Source organism: Spermophilus citellus (assembly GCF_964194105.1).
Source record: "Spermophilus citellus genome assembly, chromosome: 9".
Taxonomy (NCBI): Eukaryota; Metazoa; Chordata; class Mammalia; order Rodentia; family Sciuridae; genus Spermophilus; species Spermophilus citellus.
Genome location: NC_138191.1, coordinates 68,334,846 through 68,359,784, shown reverse-complemented (window position 1 = coordinate 68,359,784; position 24,939 = coordinate 68,334,846). Strand labels below are relative to the sequence as shown.

At 35.3% G+C, this 24,939-nt stretch overlaps 1 protein-coding gene across 10 annotated transcripts in view; it reads right to left on the bottom strand.

Moving 5' to 3' along the window:
* TTLL7 (tubulin tyrosine ligase like 7) overlaps window positions 1–24,939 on the bottom strand; it is a 154,670-nt gene that overhangs the window by 58,815 nt on the left and 70,916 nt on the right. For 9 of the 10 annotated variants that reach the window (XR_014023723.1, XM_081307479.1, XM_081307480.1 and 6 more), the window contains 5 exons: window positions 21,644–21,802; window positions 17,022–17,238; window positions 13,114–13,278; window positions 5,444–5,602; window positions 820–914 (listed from right to left, as the gene is read on the bottom strand). Coding sequence is in view for 9 of the 10 variants with exons in the window: in XM_081307479.1 (XP_081163605.1) it covers window positions 820–914; window positions 5,444–5,602; window positions 13,114–13,278; window positions 17,022–17,238; window positions 21,644–21,802 (795 nt within the window). In the remaining variant the exon portion in view is untranslated. Of the gene's footprint in view, window positions 1–819; window positions 915–5,443; window positions 5,603–13,113; window positions 13,279–17,021; window positions 17,239–21,643; window positions 21,803–21,909; window positions 22,850–24,939 lie in introns of those variants that run through there. The other variant, XM_081307477.1, reaches the window with a different exon arrangement.

Sequence of the window (24,939 nt, the reverse complement as noted above, 5' to 3'; positions counted from 1 at the left end):
AAAATGTGGTATACATACACAATGGAATATTACTCAGCCTTAAAGAAGAATGAAATTATGGCATTTGCAAGTAAATGGATGGAGCTGAAGAATATCATCCTAAGCAAAATAAGCCAATCCCAACGAATCCAAGGCTGGACATTTTCTGTGATATGCAAATGCTAATTCACAATAAAAGAGGAGGTGAAGAATAGAGGTATTTTGTCTAGACAGAGGGGAGTAAAGGGAAGGGAGGGGGCATAAGGGTGGGAAGGACAGTAGGATGAATCAGACATCATTACCCTATGTGCATATATGATTATATGACCAGTGTGATCCTACATCCTGTACAACCAGAAGAATAAAAAGTTATACTCCATTTATGTATATCAAAATGCATTCTACTCTCATGTATAGTAATTAGAACAAATGAAAAATTAGTGTGTTTAAAATTGAATTATATCTCTCCCTTCTGTGCCCTCTCTTCTTCCATAACTCCTCCCCATTTATAACTCTGCTATAATCTTTATCTCAAAGAATGACATATTATCAAACAATCCAAGCCAGAAACCTAGGAATCATAGGAGACTTTATATTCCCAGTACTTACTATAATTTAACCATAATTACTGCAGGTGTAGAGTATTATATGGGAGGGGAGTCAGGAAAAGGAGTTTACAGGAAGAAGGGGGAAATATTTTTTTAAAACTATATGGGTTTAAAAACTGAAATTAAAAATTCAAAGTAAAAAATACAAATGACTACAAGCCAATCTCATATACAAGTGATTTATCTATGCTAAATATGGGAAAAGTTCCAACAAATGGGGGAAATACTTTACCTGATGTTTAATAGCTTCAGTGCATTGAGCAACACACCCCTTTTTACATCATAGTCTATTTTCTGATCAGTTCCGAAACTTGGGGCTCGATTAATCTGAAATTCACAAAGAAAACAATGCTGGCAGCCAAATGTTGGAAGGTCAATAAATATTACACACATGTTTGTTAATCTAATGTTATATCTCCAATCAGGAGAAGGAGCCACAATAAATCTCAAAGCTTTATGTGGTGGAAGGCCCAGTCACCACTACCGCATCTTACCTTCCCATCAACCTAGGTCAAGGATTTGCAAGGAATAGACTAGGAGCTTGACCTCCTGCTCTTGTTGTCTCAAGATGAAGATCTGGATTGTCAATCAGCATCACCTGGCCACTCTCTCCAGCCCCTTAACCCAACACTGGAGTTTTTAAGTTTAGAGAAGTTAAAAGGAACATAACTTGACAACAAGTTGGAAGAACAGTAATTGTGACATGCACATTACCAACACCATAATAATTACATACATGTACATTTTTAGCAAGTAGAAAATATCAGTGCCCTCTTTTCACTGCTTCAGATATTCCTGATGAATTCACCTTTTGATGCATAGAAAATAAATTGTATTTCTAGCTGGCTCAAACAATGATTCATCAATTTTCATTTCAAACGGCATTGACTAAATTTCTCAGAGATACTCTTTTTTTATTGGTTCTTTTTTACTATACATGACAGTAGGATCCATTTTAATACAATTATACAGGCATGGAATATATCTTATTCTAATTAGGATCCCATTCTTGTGGATATACACGATGATGGGATTCACTGTAATGTTTTCACATGTGTACATAGGAATATTATTCCACTGTCCTTCCTTCTCCTTTTCCCCCACCCTCCCTCCATTACCTGTTGAGAAGATGCTACCTCTTAAGGGTAGCTGCAGATCTCTGAGAGCCTTTGTAACCATACAAGAATGGACTAATGGGGATAAATGAGCCATTTGTGACCATCCTACTTTCTGACGTTATTCCCAGGAATTCATCAAGATGGAAAAGAAGCAGCAAATATACATATATATAAAATTATTTATATAGGATATATAATATAGATAACATATATAAAATACACACACACACACACACACACACACACACACACACACACACCCCTTGTACAATACTGTACTATCTCAAGGGCTAGAGATTTTCTTTTTGTATTTGTTGTTGTTAGGTTTTAATACTGTTGTTGTTAGGAAAATTAACAGGCATAGCAGGTTTTTAAGACTCTAAATGAGTTGGTTAAAATATTGATGAGTTTAAAACTATAACTTCATTTCTTCATTACCAACTAACCCCTTAAACTATCTCAACAGAAGTATACGCTTCTAGACATAATTACACAAATTCATCACAAGGGACAATTCTACATTCTACAGCTGAGACCTGAGGAAATATCACATTATACTCAAAACTACATCCAGAAATGTCATCTCTCTAATTGGAAAAGTGGCACAGTTTCACAGCAGAAAAATAGTAAATAGAAACAAAGCAAACAGCAAAGGATTACCTGTCATTCCACTCCCTGGTATATTCTTAACCATTTGGTCAAGAGTATTTCAGATATTTTCTATGCATATATATATTACAATTCATTTTATTTTCTAAATACATGTCTATACTAACCATACTTTATTTTTCCTATGCATACATATATTACAATTCATTTTATTTTCTAAATACATGTCTATACTAACCATACTTTATTTTATAATCCAAGTTTTTCCTTAACAATGTATCATGCAAATCTTTCATCAAGCCATCATTGTGATGAATGCATCATACTCCCTTCATAGACAAAGGTCATGTAGTATTTTGACTCCCCGTTTGATTTCTGACTTAGAAGGTGACATAATCCTGTCTTTGTGTGATGTGGTCTAAAGATAAGGAAATAGCTTGAGAATTATAAGAACATCCATATATTCTAGGTCAGTTTGAAAAAACAGAATTTATTAATCTGTTACCTCAAAGCTCTAAGCCTTTCCCCCTTACAAGTGCAGAGAAAGGATAAAGTAATATATTTATATGAAAAAAGTTTCAACCATACTAATTCAAATCCCTGGAAATTTTAAGATGATTAATGATAGCTTTGGCTGCTACATGTAACAAGATTATGAAGTAAACCAGATTTAGGAACTGATGATTAAGGGTTTCACTAGAATGTTATCTATCTTTGTAGAATTATTTAGCTATTCCATTCCAAATTGCAGCGGGGAATTCTGCCAGGTATATACCTCCTCAAAGATGCTACTGACATCTCAGTATAAGACAATTTTCATATACTTCTTTCTTCCATATTCTTCCATCTACTAAAATACAGAAGAAATTAGTATTTGAAAAATTTACCCATACAAGATAAACTAATATGTGCACAGACAGAAGAAAAACTAATTTAGGTGATGCTCCTACATTACTGCTATTCCTTCAGTCCCACAGCTCTTCCCTGACCCTCAACTAATCTCTCCCAGCCCAACTCCCTATGTCAGCCTTAAAGACTGCTCAGATGTTCTTTCTATAAAGTTCTCATTGTTTCTTTTGATTTGGGGGAGGGGGTGTTTTGGGGAATGGGGCTCTTTACCATTGAGCTATATCCTTAGCTTATTTTTTTTGAAACAAGGTCTTGCTAAATTGCTGAGGGTCTCACTAAGTTGCTGAGGCTGACCCTGAACTTGTGATTCTACTGCCTCAGCCTTCCAAGTTGCTGGAATTCAGGCACCTGTACTGATAGAGGTTTCTTGTTTGGTTTGGTCTGGTTTGATTTGGTTTGGATTTTTTTCATTTGTTAGTTTAAATTCTCAATTATACATATCTGCACATAGAGATTAATCACTATTTTTTGCGCTGTTTTTCTGTTTCCTTGCTAATGCTTCCAATTATTACCATAAAACACACATCTGGGTCTCCACTAAACCAAGGCAAGTATTCTGTCTGATTCTTCTTGTTTCCCCACCACCTAGCACCATGTCTATAACTCAATGGGTCCTTGTTTAATTCAAGGGTACTTAAAGTATTGACAATACATTCACACTCTGCACAAATTTTCATTTTAAAAATGCTTTCTATGTTTGAAATTATTCTAGTTAGCTGTCACATTCTCAGATGTAGCTTCTACTTTATTCCACTTGATGGCGCCAAAAGGTTTTTAACAATGTACATCAGCCCCACAAATGGGTGCAAAATACAAACCAAGATCTTTAAAAAAAATTCTTTTAACTGTTTTAATATACTAAATGTTCATCATACACAGATTTTGTTTATTTTAGAGTTTTTTAATGGTTCTGATTGATCTGGAAATAATGATGCAGAGGATAAATAATGAAGGAACATGGTGTTTCTAATCTTTAAAAAACATACAGAATTCAACCATCCAGTCATGCTTTTCTATCTAAGGAATGGAGGGAGCAAAGGGTGAACAAAATTCTTCACTGTAATCTTACTGCTAGTGCCAGGTTGACCAAAATATGAATAGCCAGCAGAGAACTTTATTTACATGAAGATATAATACACATTATTTGCCCAGAGAGATGAACACACACACAGAGGTTTGGCCTTCAAATTAGGAAAGTTCGTATCTATAAAATAGGTACTGCAAACATCATGATCTCACCTATCACTCATTCAGCTTGCTTACACAAAATTTGGTATTACAGATGCAATTTCCAACTACTAAAAGGCTAAAAAAAGAGATTATCGATTTAAATCAAAAGGTAACTATTGATTATAACTTCTGTTAGAAATATGTTATTAATTCAGTAAATACTGCTTTGATATGTGCTATTTTTCTGACAGCTGCCTAAACACAGTGTTTCAGTAGCCATGAGAAAGTTCCATGACCCCAGCTCAGGGAGCTTGGAGGGAGATGCAGAATGGAGCATGTCTGGGCAGCATGATTTCCAACATTTCCCAAGGGTAAAATAAATATGACTTCTGGAAACATAAACATCTTAAACAGCGGTAATTTTAGTTTCCTCCGTAATATTATTCCATATTTTTCAAATGGTTTTAGGTGACCTTGTATAATCAAGGAAAGTAATGAAAACTCTGGCCTTACCTGGTTGAGCAGCAAACCCAAAGGCATACAGTTAACAGTTTGGACCTAAGGGGAGCCCCAGGCATATAATATGGCCTTAAAGGACAATTTACTCCACCTGGTGTATCGGACATCGAATATTGATTAATAGACCAATTAAAACTTCTGTCTTCTTAGAGAGATTGAAAAGAGACACACTGAAGGCTGGGTCTTGAAGCCCAGGCAGCCACACAGAGGAAAGATAATACCCAAAGTTCATAGATCAAGTAAGTACTAACTCAACAACTCAGGAAAAGTAGATTTGTGCTTACATTCAAAAATCTCTACCCTAGAAATTCACTGAATGATAATTACTTGGGGAAAGTAATATCACACATATTGATTCAGTCTTAGAAGTATGCAAATCCCTGAATTTTCATTTTCTTCCTCCCACATACTCTAGTCAGGCCTGATTCTAGTTGGTCAATGAGGACAACGGTGCCAAGAACACGTTTGTAAAACACAAGTTTTAAATACAGAACACTGATAACTTCTCTGACTTTTTAAAGAGTGCCTTACCTCCAGAAGCCATGGTTTTAGTTTTCTATCCAACAAAATGTCAAATCCCAGGACTTCAAAGCAGACACTTTCACTGCCTGGAGGTTGACCAGGCCTACACATTCGATACGCATGCAGGACATGAGGTTCAGCCACAATCAGAGTCTTCACCACCAATTCCTATAAAGATTACGACAGAAGAGGTGAAGGTGACTTATTTCTTTGCATCTCATTCACATCTATACCAGGATGACAGGACCTAGGCCTACAAACTAGCAACCTGACCATGTTTACTAAGCTTTATGGCATCTGTCTTCTGCACTGCTCTGGCTTCATTTCACCCAACCGTTTCCCATGCCCACGAGGCCCCAGTCATGCTCACTTTCTTTGGGTTTCTCCAGTAAATGGCACTTCCTCCTCCTAGCTGGGGTCCCCTGCATTAGCTCTTCCCTCCTCCTGGAACACTCTTTATCCTGTACTCACTCACTCCCATGTCTGACTCTCTGATATTCTCAGAGGCGTTTCTCAAACCCATATGAAAAATAACCAACCATGATTGCTTTTTGCATCACTACACGCAGGACATAACCAGCTGACACAGTATATATAACCAGCTTTTTTTGTCAAAGAAGGGCCCTTGACTGTCTTATTTACAGTCCCATTTCAGTACCTAAAATATTGCCTCACATTAGTAAATGCTCAAAAACACTGGTAACCAAAAAAAAAAAGTGGATACATGTGGTTTCTGTCTGTTCAATATGTAAGATCAGGAGCATATGCTAGCCCCATACAGAAAGGGACGAGAGTGATTGGAAAGAAAAAAATTCAAGGAGAGTACATTATCTTACAAATAACACCATGGGACCTCCACTGAGACAAAGGATGGAAGGGCTAGAAAAATGTAATCCATTAGAGTTTGGTTTTTTGGTACCATGATGATTTTGTAGTTCTTAAGGTTTATTTGAGAAGGCACTATTTCCAATTAAAGAACTGGATATCAACATTTTCTGTTAGGAAACACAAAATAGAAACTGGGATTAATTACTAACATTTATTTTTAAGAAGGCTGTTTTACTGATTTTTGTTCTTTAGAGTTATACATGACAGTAGAGCCTATTTTGATATATTTGTAGAAACATGGAGGATATCTTAGTCTATATTTTACTCCAATTAGGATGTATACAATGTTGAGATTCACATATTATACATATTCATATATGTATATAGGAAAGTTATGTCAGATTCATTCCACTGTCTTTCCTATTCCTATGCCTCCTCCTTTCCCTTTATTTCCCTTTGTCTAATCCACTGAACCTCTATTCTTCCCCTCCCTGCCCTTAAGAGAACTTCTGAACTTTGGATTTGGGGGATTGGCTTATTTCACTTAGCATGAATGTCTCCAGATCCACCTAGTCACCGGCAAATGTCATAAAGTCAATAAGAAAGTCATTCTTCTTTAAGACTGAGAAATATTCCATTGTGTATATAAACCACGTTTTCTTTATCAGTCACCTAATAATGGGCACACAGGTTGGTTCCATAGCTTAGCTACAGTGAGCTGAGCTGCTATAAATAAACACTGATGTGGCTGTATCACTGTAGTATGCTAATTTTAAGTCCCTTGGATATATACTGAGGAGTGGGATAACCAGTTCAAATGCTGATTCCATTCCTAGTTTCTTAAGGAATCTCCATACTGCTTTCCAGAGTGGTTGCTACCTCACCAATTTGCAATCCCACCAGCAATGTCTGAGTGTACCTTTTTTTCCCACATCCTCATTTATTGTTACTTGTATTCTTAATTGCCATTCTGACTGGAATGAGATGAAAGCTCAGTGTGCTTTTTAATTTGCATTTCTCTAATTGCTAGAGATGTTGAACATTTTTTCAAATATTCATTGATCATTCATATTTCTTCTTTTGAGAAGTGTCTGTTTAGTCCCTTTGCCATTTATTTTTTGGGTTATTTTGTTTCTTTGATGTTAAGTTTTTTTTTAATTCTTCATACATCCTGGAAATTAATGCTTTATCTGAGGTGCAAGTAGCAAAGATTTTCTCCCATCTATGGGCTCTCTCTTCACGTTCTTGATTGTTTCTTTTGCTGTGAAGAAGCTTTGTAGTTTGATGCCATTCCATTTGCTGATTATTGATTTTACTTCTTGCACTTTAGGGGTCTTGTTAAGGAAGTCAGTTCCTAAGCCAATGTGTTGGAGTGTTGGGCATACATCTTCTTCTAGTATGTGCACAGATTCTGGTCTAATTCCTAGATCTTTGATCCACTTTGAGTTGAGTTGTGTACAGGGTGAGAGATGAGGGTTAAATTTCATACAGCTACATATGGATTTCCAGTTTTCCCAGAACCTTTGTTGAAGAGGCTTTCTTTCTCCAGGGTTTATTTCTGGTGCCTTTGTCTAGTATGAATTAACTGTGTTTTTGTGGATTTGTCTCTGTGTCATCTATTCTGGTCGTCATGCCTGTTTTAATGCCAATATCATGCTGTTTTTGTTACTATAACTCTGTAGTATAATTTAAGGTCTGAGATTGTGATGCCTCCTGCTTTACTTTTCTAAGTAAGGAAGGCTTTGACTATTTTGAACCTCTTATTTTTCCAAATGAATTTCACTGATGTTTGAGAAAAAGCAATGGATTATGGAAATCTACCTGTCTGACTAATTTTTTTGCGTAACATTGGCTTTTTATCACTTTCTCTGCAAGTACAGGCAGTACAGGAAGGCAGCTGAGAAACACTTTTCTAGGTCAGACTTCTGGATTTACTCCTGGCTTTGGCTTTGCTACTTCTTATCTGTGCAGCCTCAATCAAGTTGCTTAAACACTGAGTCTCATTTTTCCTAAATGCAAACTGAAAGAGACTGACCTAAGGACAGAATGAGATTCCACGCAAAACTCTTAACATAGTGCCTAGCATAGAGTAAACCTTCAATAACTGTTAGCTACTTAACTACTATTACTGTTATTGCCAATCCATCATTTCTCTTGAATTCCATCTCACGTCAGGTCTGATGCAAGTATTCTACTTCCTAGTGGGAGCGATATTTATTATAGTCGTTATATATACATTAACCTCATAGTTACTCACAACCATAGTACAGCTCGTACTTGGGGATAAGTATGAGAGATGACATAAAGATGTTCTCAGGAAGTTTTGTTAAGATAATAAATTCACCATAAACCATGGCATATAAGAGACTAAAGCCACGTCACGTAAATCTTTGGAGATATCACTGAAACCTCTAAAGAGTAGGAGAAAGTTAAAATTTAGCCAATAAGTATCTCTGTGAAACAACACAGGCTAGGGTAATGGCTTATGTAACAAGACCTTGAATTAAAAATCTTGTGTTTTCGCTTCACAGAAAACAACACTTTATCCCTATAGAGCGCTTTTTTAAGGTCCTCAGGGAATAGTCCGAGAAGTGCGATAGCTGGGTCAAATGGTGGATCCATATAGCAGCACAATTCACAATAGCTAGACTGTGGAACCAATCTAGATGCCCCTCAATAGATGAATGGATAAAAAAAATGTGGCATCTATACACAATGGAGTATTATGCAGCACTAAGAAATGACAAAATCATAGAATTTGCAGGGAAATGGATGGCATTAGAGCAGATTATGCTAAGCGAAGCTAGCCAAGCCCTAAAAAACAAATGCCAAATGTCTGCTTTGATATAAAGAGAACAACTAAGAACAGAACAGGAAGGAAGAGCATGAGGAAAAGACCACAGTAAACAAAGACGAATGGGGGGAGAGAAACGGAGAGAGAAGGGAAAGCACATGGAAATAGTAGGAGACCTTCAATGATACATAAAATTATAAGAGGTTATGAGGGGCAAGGGGGAGGGAAAAAAAGGGAGAGAATTGAACAACAGCAGGGGAGGTAGAGAGGGAAGATGGGAGGGGAGGGGAGGGGAGGGGAGGGGGGATAGTAGGGGATAGGAAAGGTAGCAGAATACAACAGTCACTAATATGGCATTATGTAAAAATGTGAATATGTAACAGATGTGATTCTGCAATCTGTATTTGGGGTGAAAATGGGAGTTCAAAACACAATTTGAGTCAAATGTATGAAAGATGATATATCATGAGCTATATATTGCTTTAAATAATCAATAAAAAAATTTTAAAAAAAAGAGAAAACAACACTTTAAAGTGGTAAAGGCAAAGCTGCAAGTAGATGTGAAAGTTCAGAGTGATATAACCAAATGCAAATGAAATTCCACCACTATTTGAGGGAATTTCCAATAGTGACCTTATTTTGTATATGATTTGTATATTAAGTATATTTGTATAAAAAACACACAGTAGAGATGATTTTATGAGTGCTTATACTCATTTTTTAATCTCTGTAGCCTTTCTTTTTAATTATTTTTGTTGGTTCTTTTTAGATCTACATGACAGTAGAGTGTATTCTGACATATTATACATGCCTGGAGTATAATTAATTCTAATTAGGATCCCATTTTGCCATCATACATGATGTGGAGTTTCATGTATTCACATATGAACACAGGAAAGTTATGTCCAATTCATTCTACTTTCTTTCCTATTCCCATCCCCCTCTACTCCTTTCATTCCCCTTCCTCTAATCCAGTGAACTTCTATTCTTTGCTCTCCCTTCCATATTGTATGTTAGCATCCACATATCAGAAAGAACAATCAACCTTTGGTTTTTTGAGAGTGGATTATTTCACTTAGCATGATAGTCTCCAGTTCCATCCCTTTACTGGCAAATGCCATAATTTCATCTTCTTTGTGGCTGAGTAATATTCCACTGTGTATATATACATGTGGCTTGATTTAATACTGGTTTCTTACTCATTTTTGACCAGCACAAAAAAACACACAGCTCTGAGCTCTGATTTTCACAGAAGGTATTCATCAATGTTAGTTTTCATATACAGATGGTTACTTTTTTAAAAAAGCATCTAAAAAATCGGTTGTTAAAAAAAAAGCCTTAGGGGCTGGCTTTAGCTCAGTGGTAGAGAACTTGCCTCGCAAAGGTGATGCACTGAGTTCGATCCTCAGCACCACATAAAAATAAATAAAATCATAAAAAAATCTATTTTTTAAAAAAGGCTTAATTCATGGAATTTGTAAATTAAGGCATTCAGATAAAAATGTACTGCATAATAGTTTTCTCTACCTTTCCCTGTAATTCTATTTTTATATTATACCATTGATTCACCTTAAACAGATATCTATATAAAGCATACCTATTCTTAATAAGGCATATTTTCAAATAATTATATGTATGCCAACAATTATGTACATAATCATACATCTTTGGCAAAAATATTATGACTTAACTGGTTATTTACAGGTTATTGATATAACATTCTAAGTAGCAGCCAAAAATGATACAAAATTTACCCACTTACAGACAAGATCATGAAATATGTCAGAGTTCAACAGGCCTACATTGGCCATTTTGGGGTCACTTCTAAAAATTACACTTGAGGTAATAACGGAAAAGTCAATTTCCATGCCCTCTTCCTTATGTATCTTCTTCTAATTCAATTGTCTAGAAAAAGTACCACCTAAAACCCATGTCTGCAAGGATAATGATACTCATCTCTCTCTGGCTGATTCTTCCTATACATTCCTAAAGCAGTCCAACAGGTCCCATGATTTCACAAATACCTCCTCAAAGAATCAAACCCACATGGCAGTTAAAACTTTGATTTAAAAAAAAAGGGATGCCAGAGGGTCTGTAAAACTTTCTTGATATCACTGAGCTAGTCATCTAATAGCTCATTCAATTAATCATCCAGAGGTCATTACGTATGACCTTCCGTCAGTGAGGTACTCTCCAAGAAAATCAATTTCATCACCTGGATGCTTCCGACCCACTATGATAGTAGACAACAATTTTTGGAATTTCCACAAAACTGGCCTTGATAAATTAAACAAATAACTGCACATTTTTATAATCAAATTTCCTATTTAGTGTATTTAGTCTCTCAGGAAATACAGTTGAAAGTTAACAAATTTTTAGGTAACAGACCACATCCAGATGACAACATTTTTTAATAAATTCTTGAATTCATTTCCAATATAGCTAAATCATTATGTCTTCTACTAACAAATTAGCAGATGAGTAATGCTGAGCCTAGAGTATCACGTGGCACCAACAGGCTCAGGCTGAGTAGCCCGTACCCACTTTGGACCTCTTGCTGTCTTCACATTGCTGCTGTTCCCAGCACACTACACCCTGCCTTTCTTTTGTTCAGATCAATTCACACCTTACTTGTCTGGTACCTAAGGACCTTGGATTTACAGGCCCTTAGGTATCAGAAAAGTAAGGTGATATTTTTCTCTCTGATCCTTTTAACTAGAACCAAGTCCAACCAACTCTGAACTTGCATGACCATCTTCCATGACAGATGTATTATTTGATCATTCTAAGAAGAAACCTCAGATGAGTTGTATGGTCTTAATTATACGGAGACTTTGAGCAGACATACTGTAACTATAAATACTATTTTTATACTTCCGTCAGGACTGATAAGGGATATGTTTCACCAAGATTATCTTTACATCCATTTCCTTTTCTTTTATATCTTCACCATTTAGAATTTCACCACTGCCACGGCTTTAATTCAGTTGTACCCCAAACACACACTTTTCATTGTCTCCTTGACCTTCTACCTAAGACAGCACTTCAACATCACCAGATCCGAAGTGGAACTTATCATCATAGCCTCATGCACTTTAAAAACCTCTGCTCAGGTGTCCGTGTCTCCAGGAAGTTCTGCCTTCTGTCTGCATCACTTGAAGCTACCAGGTGTGGTGGTCTTCCACATCTCCATGGTATGGAACGCATGCCTCTGTTGTACTCATGACACTGCCTTCTATTAACAATTTTTGTGTGACCATCGAAGCTGTGACTTTTAAGTTTTCAAGTTATCAACCAAAGACAGACTTATTCCATGTATGAACAAATGAATAAGTGAATAAAACTCTTTTCCTTCATCTTCAAAAAGAGGTTCTACATCTTCTTAAAATTAATTCCTTCTCAGTCTATTTCAGAAAATGCAACACACATTCTTCCTACAAATCTTCCTGAAAACTTCAGAAGGGACTCCAATCGTTTCCACCATAGATACTCAGTTCACCCCAATATTTACCTCACCGTCATCTCTTTTACTGAGGTTCAATTCAGACCATTTTTTTCACTTCAACTACGTTTAGAGACTCCCAAGTGCCCTCCCTGCCTACTCTGGATCTTTACTTTAATCCATACTACACCTATTGTTAGATATATCTTTTAAGTGCATTGGTTTTGGTTATATTGCTCTCTTCCAAAAAAAACTGAATAAATCTCCACCACTGACCAAGCTATGCCTCACTTTTCAGACCTAAAATTTGGCCCCACATATCTTTTCAGCAGCAAGTCTCCCAGATATCCCACATACCTTACATGACAACCTACACCACCTATTCCTACTCTCATACCCCCAAGCCTTTACCTATGTTTTGTCTTCACCTAGAATTCCTCTCTCTGGCAGTTTTTAAAGTCCTACTTGTCAAGGTCCATCACAAGGTCCACTTCCTTCATGAAAATGCTCTTTATCTGCACAATCTGAAGTAATCTGTTCTTTATTTTAAGTGCTTCATGGTGTTTTAAGTTAATGCTGAGAAAAGATGGTTACAATTGAATGAGACAATCTTACTGAAATATCACTCCAAAACTTAGCAACGTCATGTTGATTGTCTTGCAGGAATTCTGTAAACCATTTGATGGAACGTTTGCTGCCTTTGTTTTCAGTTTCATCCCGTTCAAAACGTTCATTATGCTTGTTCACAGAGTAGTTTGTCAGATGCATGTATAACTGGGTCTGCAAGGAGTAAGAACCAAAGTCATAACCACCTAGGAGACTCTGCAACTGTATATTTTCACAGAAAAGAAGGCATTCAATTATTAAAAATGGTTTTAAACTATACAGATTGCCAATCATCTTATTATTTGGATAATTTTCAATTGAAATGGAATGGCCTATTTCCCTTCAAAGGATTAAGAATGTAATCACCTACAAAATCACCTTATATAGGATTCACAACAGTATCTATCATAAAGAAGTATCAAAGGAATAAGTACACAAAAAATAATTAGATTAAAGTATGAAACTATCTATTGCTAAGCAGCAAAATGTTCCCAATTTGTTTTCATTACTTTGTTTTTAATATTTTGGGTCCTTAACATTTTCACCCTAATTTGAGGAAAGGAATTTTATGCAAAAGCATTTTATACCTTTTCAAAGAAAAGTAAAAAACAAAAGCTCAGACAAGTAGCATAAATCAAGAGACAGGACTACCAAACACAACCTCAGGGCTCCTTTACTGAAGCGGGAGGTCACTATAACTCATCAACAGGGCAGAGCACTCAGAGCTGGCAGACAGAACCACATGATGCTGTGCGTGTCTGAATGATTAACAGGAAATGTACTGTGCTCCATGCTGGGGCTCTTACATTTTAGTCTCTTTATGTTCTTAAGTTTGGTGACAATATTCTCCTTAAATAAACTTAAAAAATAAGCCAAAATTTAAAATGTCTCATATAATGATCAATTAATACCAAATTAATGGTTTTATCAAGCTAGTAATAAACATTCCTTGGTCCACCTTGCAACTTGCAAAGGGTGAAAATGATATGATCCCACCTTACCCTGTTTGTGAATATAACAGTGCAAAAACAATGAACTGTATATCAGAGCTTTTCAAGGACTGGCCAACCACTACAATCATCAAAAAATAAATGAATGTTTCTTATATGTCAACACAACTGACATTCTTGCCTTAAAATCTTTTTATATTTAGTTTTTAAATATTTAAGTTTCATAGAAATATACAGTTCATTATACAATATATGTTCACTGTTTTAAAAGTTGGAAATAGGAAAAGAGAATGCAGCAGCCTGCTACCCAAAACAACCAGTGAAAACGCTGTTTGGTTTCTTCCCCCGCCCCCCCCCCCGCCCCCAATCTTTTATCTTAAACTGACCTTTTACATAACTGTAGTCTCAGTTTGCATAAAATTTCACATTTCACTTTTTTAGTTTTCATACCTCATTCTAGGAATTCAGTCATTAAATTATAGATTTTGTATGATAATTAACAAAGACATCTAAATAGAAAAACATCCTTGTTCTATGAAAAACCAAAGCCAGGAGCTTTTGTGATTCCAGAGCACTTGGCAAAATGAGACATTAGACGTCACATTTCCCTTCACTCATTATAATTTCTTAATCTAGTATTCTTGAGCAAATTGTATACACACAACCCTAACATGTAATAATAAAGCATTTGTTAAAAAAGAAGCACCCAAAAAAGAGCTTCCAAGGCTTCTTTCAATACTACCAAAAAAAAAATCACTACTACCTCACATAATTGATAATCCATTTTTACCAATTCCAATTATTTTAATTATAATCTATGAACTGGCATGTGCCAAATTCACCTGCAGTCCAGACCTCTCTTCTGAACTTCAAAAGCCCATACAATATATCCAAATGCCTACAGAACAGATCCACTTGGAGGTCACATAAACATTTCAAAGGAACACAGAAACTTTCCACAAAACCTTTGATAAATCCCTGTCACAGTGAATAATGTTCCATTCACCCCCTTGCCCATACCAAAGATCTTGAGTTTTATTCTTGATTTTCCTCTCCCTTACTCTCAATTCCACAAATTCAACCTGCCATCATATTATATCAGTTTTATCCATGTTATCGTAAATAAATCTCAAGATTTATTTCATATTCTCTGTCCAACCTCAATGCTGTTATTTTCAGTTTAAGTCATTCCCCTTCTCATTTGTGATCAAACTAAAGCTCAGTCTCTTGTCTCCCTTCCTCTAATCTTTGCTACCCATCTGCACCCCAATCACATCCCCCACATTGCAGACTACGTGACCTTTTTAAAACACAAATCTCGCCCTTTCTTTCCTTAGTTTAAAATCTCACAATGCTCCCTTCCATTTTAAATCAAATTCCAAAATCCTAGACATGGTATGTCATGTTTTGTGTCATTGTGACCAAAATACCTGACAAGAACAACTTAGAGGAGGTGAAGAAGTTTATTTTGGCTCATAGTTCATAGTTTTAGTCCACTGCCGTCTGAGTCCATTGCTCTGGACCCAAGTAAGACAGTGCCTCGTGGGGAGAGGGTGATGAGGAGCACTGATCCATTCCTGGCAGCGAGGAGGCAGAGAGAAGGACAGGGAAAGGGGCCTGCAAGGAAGAGGAACCTTCCCAGGGCATACCCCAGTGAGCCACCTCCCTCTAGTAACACCCCACCTGCCTACAGTTACCACCCAGTCAGTTCCTTCAAGCTAGGCTGGACCTCTGAACATTACTGCAATAACATAGGAGCTTTGGGGGGACACTTCATACCCACACCAAACCACAACCACGGACTACAAAGTCTTGAAAAATCTGCTGTGCCGAACTCTCCAACTTCATCTGTACTTTAGCCAGACTGAATTTTCTGCTTTCTCCAGACATACCACCCTCTCTTTTACCTCTGATCTGTTCATTTGTCTGGCACCAGCCAACCCCACACCTCACTGCATCCAAACCTGAATAAGCTCCCCATTATGCAGATTTCAATTTACAAACAAACTACTTCTCCAAATCTTTATCCTAAACTGGGTCAGGTGCCACTGCTATGCACTGCCACAGCACCCTCAGTTTCTTAGACCATCACACTTACCATCAGTAATTATATTTGCTTATTTTATTTTCTGCCTCCCCACTAGAGTGTTGCTTCTGAGAAGTCAAGCACTGTATCTGTCCTGGTCATTCTTTTTCCAAAGCCAGCACAATGCCTACAACATAGTAGATTTCAAACATTTCTTGGTGATTGGCTATCTCCATTCCTTATGACCTTTAATGAGATGTTTCTTTCTTTTAATGGCCTTTCCTATAAAACTTTGACAGCTCCCTTGTTCTTCCTTTGCCAAGGTTTACATATTTTCAGTGTATCGAACAGCAAAATTTATGAGCAGCCACTATTCCATTTTGAAGTATGATCTCTCTTGTTGGGGATAATTATGTGCATAATACTAGAAGGGAACAATAATCAGGCTTTTGACAAAACAAAAAACAATAATTAATTGCAATTTTTATTATGAATAGTAGATCCAAAAATAGAATTAGAAGGTAACTAAAATTTTATGTATAGATAAGAAATTGCAACCTGGCTTTCATAAATTGCAAATTACAGTTGATGGTTTCCGTGATGTTACACTATGACTTTCATGAATATGTTATGGCTGCATAAAAGAAATCTTAATGAAAAAGCATCTACAAAGTGTTCCGATTAATAAACTTTAAAAAGCACACAAACTGCTAAATTATATCTTAAATTCACATTTCATCAGTGTAAATTTACAATCCTACTTTTTTTGTTGTGCTAACAAAAATTAGAAGCAGTCTTGTTTGGGCATATGATTCTTCTAGATCATAAAAGCCTAAGATGAGCAATTTTGATTCCTACAATCTTAAATATGTAATAGATACTTCAGTAAGTATATATTAAACAAATAAATGAAACCAAAAATTCTCTCTGGTACCACTTACCAAATTGGACTCATTAGGTGGAATATACTTTTCTGTTCCCATTCGCACAAGTCCATCATGGTAGAGAAATATTTTTAGTGGATCACATGATGTTACCAGAATATAAATTCGTAAATCAAACTTGTAACCTTCCATTAGAAAAGGCTTTTCAATGTATTCTTGAACAATTAAATGATCCTGAGATGGAAGTTTGTCACCATTTCGTATCAAAGAAATCCTAAGTTTAAAGAGAAACACCAAAATGAATAATGTGATGTGGAAACAAAATGTTCAGAAAGTCATCTACATACTCAGGAGGAAAATAATGAAACAGGAAAATCCAAAAAGCTATCCCTCCACAAAAGCAAGAAATAGTTTTTTAAAAACGGTCAGAATCAACATTTTAGAGCTCCAGAAACTTATCAAAAGCCTACAAAATCCAGAAGCCACTTAATCAAGGAAAAAACAGCTAAATCTATAAATAAAAAGTTTTGTGGCATTTTAACCTGCTCTGGTCCCACCATGTAATCCCAGCTGAGCAGTGGCCTTAAACAACAGCCTATATTCCTAGCATAAGTACCAATTCTGGAATGTGCCGAATGGACCTTATTCCTGTAGTTGTTTATTTTACCTGTCTGTGTTTCCCTGGAAGAACTCAAGGCTTTCCATTTATCTTATGTAACTCAGAGTTCTACCAGAGCTGAGGTGCCCCTTGGGGTACAATTGTTGAAAATATTTAAGGGTAAATGTCTGTTGCCTACTGCAACAAATAATACTTGGAACAAACAACAGACTACTTAAAAAAAGACTAGGTGAAAATGTTTGGGAATGAAAATCTTTGGGACTTTGAGAAGTCCTTTCTCCAGTGAGGCTAGAGGGCAATGGTCATGTTCAGGAGTAGGTTGTGTGTGCTCAGTAAATATCTGAAAAGACCACACATTCTCATCTCAGACTAACCATCAAACAAGTAGGCACTAAAGGCTAAAGTGAAGTGGTAAAGGAGCACCCAACAAACACAGCACACATCTGCAAAGACAGCCATGTTTTCCCAAGCTGTTTGTTTGGGTCTAAGTGTTTGATGGTATCTCTGTCAAATTTCCAGCTAAGAAATGAGCTAACAGAGAAGGAACTTCAGTGACCACACACAACAAAAAATACAGAATTCACAAAATCAGTTCCAAGAGGTCAATAAACAAAAAACTGCTACAACAAAGCAACAACAACAAACAACACAAGGGGGGAAGAGTCTGATTTCCATCGTTGCTACATTATAATATTCAATAAAAAATTATGAACTATGCAAATAAGAAACAAAATATAACCCATATGCAGTGAAATAAATAAATAAAACCTAGATGTTGGCTTTACTAGAAAATCAACTACTTAAATCACTATTTAAAATTTTTACAAAGATCTAACGGAAACTATATAAAATGATTGGAGAAAATCATGAAAAAAAAGTCTCATTAAACAGAGCATTAAAAAATTGTTTTAAAAAAAGAACCAATATAAATTTGGGAGTTAAAAAGTAAAGTAACTGAAATGAAAAAGTCACTAAATAGTGTACTGGGGAAAGCATAAAAAGAATCAGCAAACTTGAAGATAGGCCAGTTGAAATTATGTAGTCTGTGGAACAAGAAAAATAAAAAACAAATAAAGAAAAATAAACAGAAAAAAATCAAAAAGAAGATTTAAAGAAATTATGGCAGAAAACTTCCCAGTTGGATGGAAAGCATGTATCTATGCATCCAAGAATCTTATTTAACTCCAAGGAGAATAAATTCAAAGAGATCCATATCTACTTTATAATAAATAAATTGCCAAAGAATACCAGAAAGGTGGCAACACAAATAAGTATGAAAGTTACTAACAATGTAGTTTGGGTTTGTAATTCTTCATCATTTTAATGATTTAAAAAGACAACTGCATTAAAAAAAACAGTTATAAATCTATGCTGATGGACACAGAATACTAGATTATTATAAATTATTGTTAATTGCATTAAACAATAACTCTAAAACTTATAGTAAAAGAAATGACAAGGGAATTTAAGTTTATAAAAAACATCTATTTACACAAAAGAGAGTAGGGTGGAGAAATTTAGGAATAAAAACTATATAATAAGACATATACAGTAAGATTGGCAGCCACTATGAAGTCAAACAACAACAAGTGCTGGCGAGGATGTGGAGAAAAGGGTACACTTGTACATTGCTGGTGGGACTGCAAATTGGTGCGGCCAATTTGGAAAGCAGTTTGGAGATTCCTGGGAAAGCTGGGAATGGAACCACCATTTGACCCTGCTATTGCCCTTCTCGGACTATTCCCTGAAGACCTTAAAAGAGCATGCTACAGGGATACTGCCACATCGATGTTCGTAGCAGCACAATTCACAATAGCTAGACTGTGGAACCAACCCAGATGCCCTTCAATAGATGAATGGATAAAAAAAAATGTGGCATCTATACACAATGGAGTACTATGCAGCAATAAAAAATGACAAAATCATAGAATTTTCAGGGAAATAGATGGCACTAGAGCAGATTATGCTTAGTGAAGCTAGCCAATCCCTAAAAAACAAATACCAAATGTCTTCTTTGATATAATGAGAGCAACTATGAACAGAGCAGGGAGGAAGAGTAGGAAGAAAAGAGTAACATTAAACAGAGACATGAGATGGGAGGGAAAGGGAGAGAAAAGGGAAATTGCATGGAAATGAAGGGATACCCTCATTGCTATACAAAATTACATATAAGAGGTTGTGAGGGGAATGGGAAAATAAACAAGGCGAGAAATGAATTACAGTAGATGGGGTAGAGAGAGAAGATGGGAGGGGAGGGGAGGGGGGATAGTAGGGGATAGGAAAGGTAGCAGAATACAACAATTACTAATAGGGTATTACGTAAAATTGTGGATGTGTAACCGACGTGATTCTGCAATCTGCATTTGGGGTAAAATTGGGGGTTCATAACCCACTTCAATCTAATGTATGAAATATGATATGTCAAGAGCTTTGTAATGTTGTGAACAACCAATAAAAAAATTTAAAAAAAGACATATACAAAATAAAGAACAAAATAGCAAAAGGAAATAATTCTTTTTCAGTAATTACATTAAGTATAAGTAGATTAGCTCTCTAATGAAAGACAGGGCTTGGGCAGAATGGATTTTTAAAAAATATGGTCTAACTATATGCTATTGACAAAAAAAAAAACTCCCTTTGTAGTCAAAGGTCTGAATAGGCTGAAAGTGAAAAGATATTATATGTAAACAACAATCTGGAGAGCTATACTAGTATAAGATAAAAGACACTTTAAGACAAAAATTACTACAAGAGGTAAAAAATGACATCATGCAATGATAAAAAATACCAATGCATCAAGGATACATAATAAGTACAAATATATATGCATTTAGCAACTGAGCTTTAAAACATATAAAGCAAAAACTGGTATAGTCAAGGGGATAAACAGTTCAATAACAGTTAGAAGCGACAGTACTCCATAATTTCACAGAAGATCAGCAAGAAGCAGACATCTTAAACAAAGAAGCAACTTTACATACATACTGTTGCATTATAGGACACAAACTCAGGCAACACAGAATACCCTTTCAATTATCTGCTCTTCCAGTAATTTTTATTTTGTAATAAAAAGAAATTGGAGAATTATTACTTATATACATTTTAACAATAAATATAAATATATTTATATTAAATATTAACACTAAAATTGAGGAAAAATATAAAATTCAATAATCCTTCCAAAAAATTTCCTTTTGATACCTATAGGAAACCAACTTAACATTAAGCAGTTGACACAAAATTGCCACTAACATACTTGATTATTTTATCAAACTACATTTAAATATAATGTATGATTGAAATATTACATTATGATTAAAAGTTAAAGGAAAATTTTGGACAATAATTTCCAAAGTAGCTACCATTTCCAAGAATCCTTTTTCCCCATAGCATTTTTTATAAAAAAAAATTTAAATCACTTAAGTCTATTTTATTAAAAATAGCTTCAGCCACATTTTCTTTTTAAAAGTGCATTGCAAACAACTAAATATAAAAAAGCAAAAGGAAACAAGAATTTTAAGTCCACATTCTATTTTCAGTTAACATGTCTAATTCTTGGCACTGTAGCTTAAAATGTGTTCTACTCATTTCCAACACAATTATCATGGCTACAGTTAAAAAAAAAAAAACTATTTATCCAGCAAAGATCATACTATTCTGTTCCAGGGTTCTTGCTATACAAAGAGTAACTTCCTTCCATTTCCTTATCTTTACTATAGAAAATGACTTTACTCTCCAAGATTATTAAAATTATTATAAATGAGCATTTTATGTCTATGAAGAAAGTAGAATACAGCTTTTTTCCCCTCCATTTTGTTATTTATTAAAGGTCTCACACCTACTGATTTAATCTTTAAATTGAATTACCAAAGCTTGTGAGATAAGTTTAAAGAATGAACCTCATTAAGCATTTATAAGCATTTAGTTCCAAAAAACAATAATTAAAAACCTCATTTTTACTATTTTTTCATAACAGTACTTAACCACGAGCAATAATACACATTATTACTTTTCCTCCATTTTAAAAATTTTTATATATTCCAGGTAACAATAAACCTACCCATGACCCATTGCACCATTAGCTGGTTTTACTATAAAAGTTTTCTGCTTCCGTTTTTTCTTCAATTCTTTCACGTAGTTCTGGAATTGAGTATATTCAGAAGGGAAGATCCATGTTCGAGGAATAAAGGTATAATCCAGAGGCCGAGACTTGATCATTCTATAAATTAGAGACAATATGAAAGATAAATTGTATTAAATTTTTTGTTTTATTTCTCTGCTAGGGATACTACAATTCTTTCTTCATTTCTTCATTGATTCACTCACTTATAGATCCAGTTCAACAAATGTCTATTAAGCACCTACTATGTACAAGACACTAGTCTACACTTTTCTAGATCCATCAGTGCAAAACGTAGATCAAAAATCTCTGCCCTACTATGTAGTAATTTCCATATTACTGCACCAAAGATCTATTTGATTGTACACTGTGCCAGGTACTGGCAATAGTAACATAAAAGCAATATAGTCTCTGCCCCAGTGAATTCAGAGAAAAGCTGTTAATCACAACACAAAATGATGAGTGCATAGATGGCATATGAGGCAAGGGCATTGGTGTGAGTCGCCAACTGGCAAGGAAGCTCAAGGCCAAATGCCAGACACACTGGCTCTTTAAACATGACTTCTGGGTCACCCATGGAGAGCAACTAATTTCCTTTGATGCTACAGTTTTTAGAATTTAACTGCTTTTCTGAGAAACCATGTGAAAGCATATGAATCAACAGAGGTGTTGATTATTATCTGTATGCACTATCTGTACATGTGATTATATAGTTATGATGTAGGTCCTGATACTTTTGTTTTGCTATAAATTAGGTCACCTCTTTTATTAGATAACATAATTTAGAAATAATAATAAGCTTAAAATATTTAAAATTGATTAATCCCAAATGTTAATAATTCTGTATTTAGTAGTTCCCAGTAAAATGAAGAAATTATGAGGAAGGTTTTTTAAATATTGCCTACTAATGAAAATCTGATTGTTTTTAAAGAAGATTTTTTTTCCAAAAATCTTTTCTGAAATTTCATTTCCCCCAAGTGAAATTAAAATAAAAAAATAAAATGAAGTCATAGCGTAATGCTTGCACAGAATCAGAGTCTAAATTCTAAGACTGGGTGTGGAATATATCAGTCACTTGAGTTACACAACAGAAGACTCATTTGGTTATATTTAAAAAGTGCTTTCTCATGAGAATCCTATTAAAAAGTTACCCCTAGGAGAAAGAAAATAATTACCCATTTCATCTGGCAAATCTATTTTAAGCCAATGAACTAAAATAATCTTACAAAATAGAATAACATAGGTTGGTGTGAAAATCAAAGACAACTGAAACAAAGCAAAATAACAGTGCTAATGTCATGGTCTTTGTTTCCAACACCTTTAAATTTATTATGTACGTAACAATTCTATAAAATTAGATCATGTAAAAGTTTTTAATCAGAATAATACATCTCAAAAACTAACCATACATATTTGGAAAAGAGCAAAGCATGCATATATTCAAGTGAATACTTACTCCATTCAAGTTATCTAGCTCAAAAGAAATACTCAGTTCTAATTAAGAAGATATCTGTGATAATTTCTATTTTGTCATGGACTTACTAATAGTAAATAAGTGATTTAGTTAACTCTATGTTTACGTTATAACTTCTTATCCAATAGAAAACTACTTTTTCCATAGGGAGAATTCCATGGATTCTGTGGAATAAGAAACGCCCATCTGCAGTAGCCCGCTCATAGAGCTACCTTTATCCTCTTACCTCTCTTACACAAACTTCTTTATCTACAAAGCAGCCAAAAGCATCTTCACAAAATGAGAATCTGGTCACACTACCATCACTCTTAGTCTCCTAACCCCTACCTCCCCCATGGCTTGGAGATAAAGATCATAATTCTGAACGTCTTCAACCTCAGTTAATCTCTCCCCAGTTCCCCATCCACCTCTATGCTGCAACTGCACTTGACATTATTTCGGTATATTGATTATTTATGCTTTCTCCTTTCATATGACCTTGGCCCATGCTGTTCCTCCTGCCTGGATGTTTCTTATCTAGTATCTGTACCAATAAAGTCCTATTCATCATTCATGTATCAATTTCCACATCACTTCCTCAGGGAAACTCTCCCATACCTTCCTAACTAGGTCAGAGCTCCTGTTCTACACACAGGTTTAGAACTACAAACCTTCACTTCATAGTACTAGCACAGTTGCAGTTGAATGTTGTAGTAACAATAGATCTGCTGTTGATGACTTATGTACCCAGACCCCAACACCATTCATAGTACATAGTAGGTCCTTAATAAGTGTGTTAAATGACAAACGAGACACATGCCCAAAACTTTACAGAGGTAAATTCCCTTTCCCCTGAAGCCTATTCTTCTTATATTCCTTGTAATCAATGCTACCTACATAATATTCCAAGTCAAAACCCTGGGAATCATCCTGAAAACCTCTCCCCTCCCCATCTTTAATACTCACATCAAAGCCATTTTCAGTCAATTTCATCTCTTTAATATCCCTGATGGCACATTAATTTTATCTTTAACAACACTCAGATTTCTTCTCCATTCCTCATTCCCACTAACACTCCTGTGGTTCATTAGATGGTCATTACTTCTTAACTAGTGACAATCATCTCACCGTTTTCTCCCTCTACTCCTACCTTCATTGAATTCATTATGCAGAATGCCACCATGATTCTAAGACATTATTTCTCTGCTTAAGTTTATTCAATAATTTCCTTTCAAGATTAAAAACTTTTTTTCTGAGTAGATAAAAAGATGAATGAATGATGAAATAAAATATAATAACATGGCACATGTGTCCTTGCATTTGCATAAATTTCCAGCATCATCTCAGACTGAGTCTTGCAACATCATACATGACCATAGAAACTGCTTAAAGGTGCCCAAATGTCAGGCTGGTTCAAGTCTTCACATATTTTCTCCCACTGCTATGTCTGCTGTGAGCTCCTTACCTTCTCAAGGGGTAAGCCTTGTATACATTTTCCACATCCATTGTATATTTAATTGTACCTTTCTGACCCCCGAATAGTGTGAGCTCTCCCTAATAGTGATCTGTGAACACCATGACTCTTCGTATTAGTCTTACTCTCTAACTAAATTGTGAGTTTTAGGCAGGAACTAAGTCTTATTATCCTTTTACTTAAAAATTAGCAGCCTCTGGATCATATACCAGACCTACAAAAAAATGTTGTCTCATGAATAGATGAAAAATTATAAACTTTCACACATTAATAGTTCTTAATCATAAACATAAGTTTACTATACTTTAA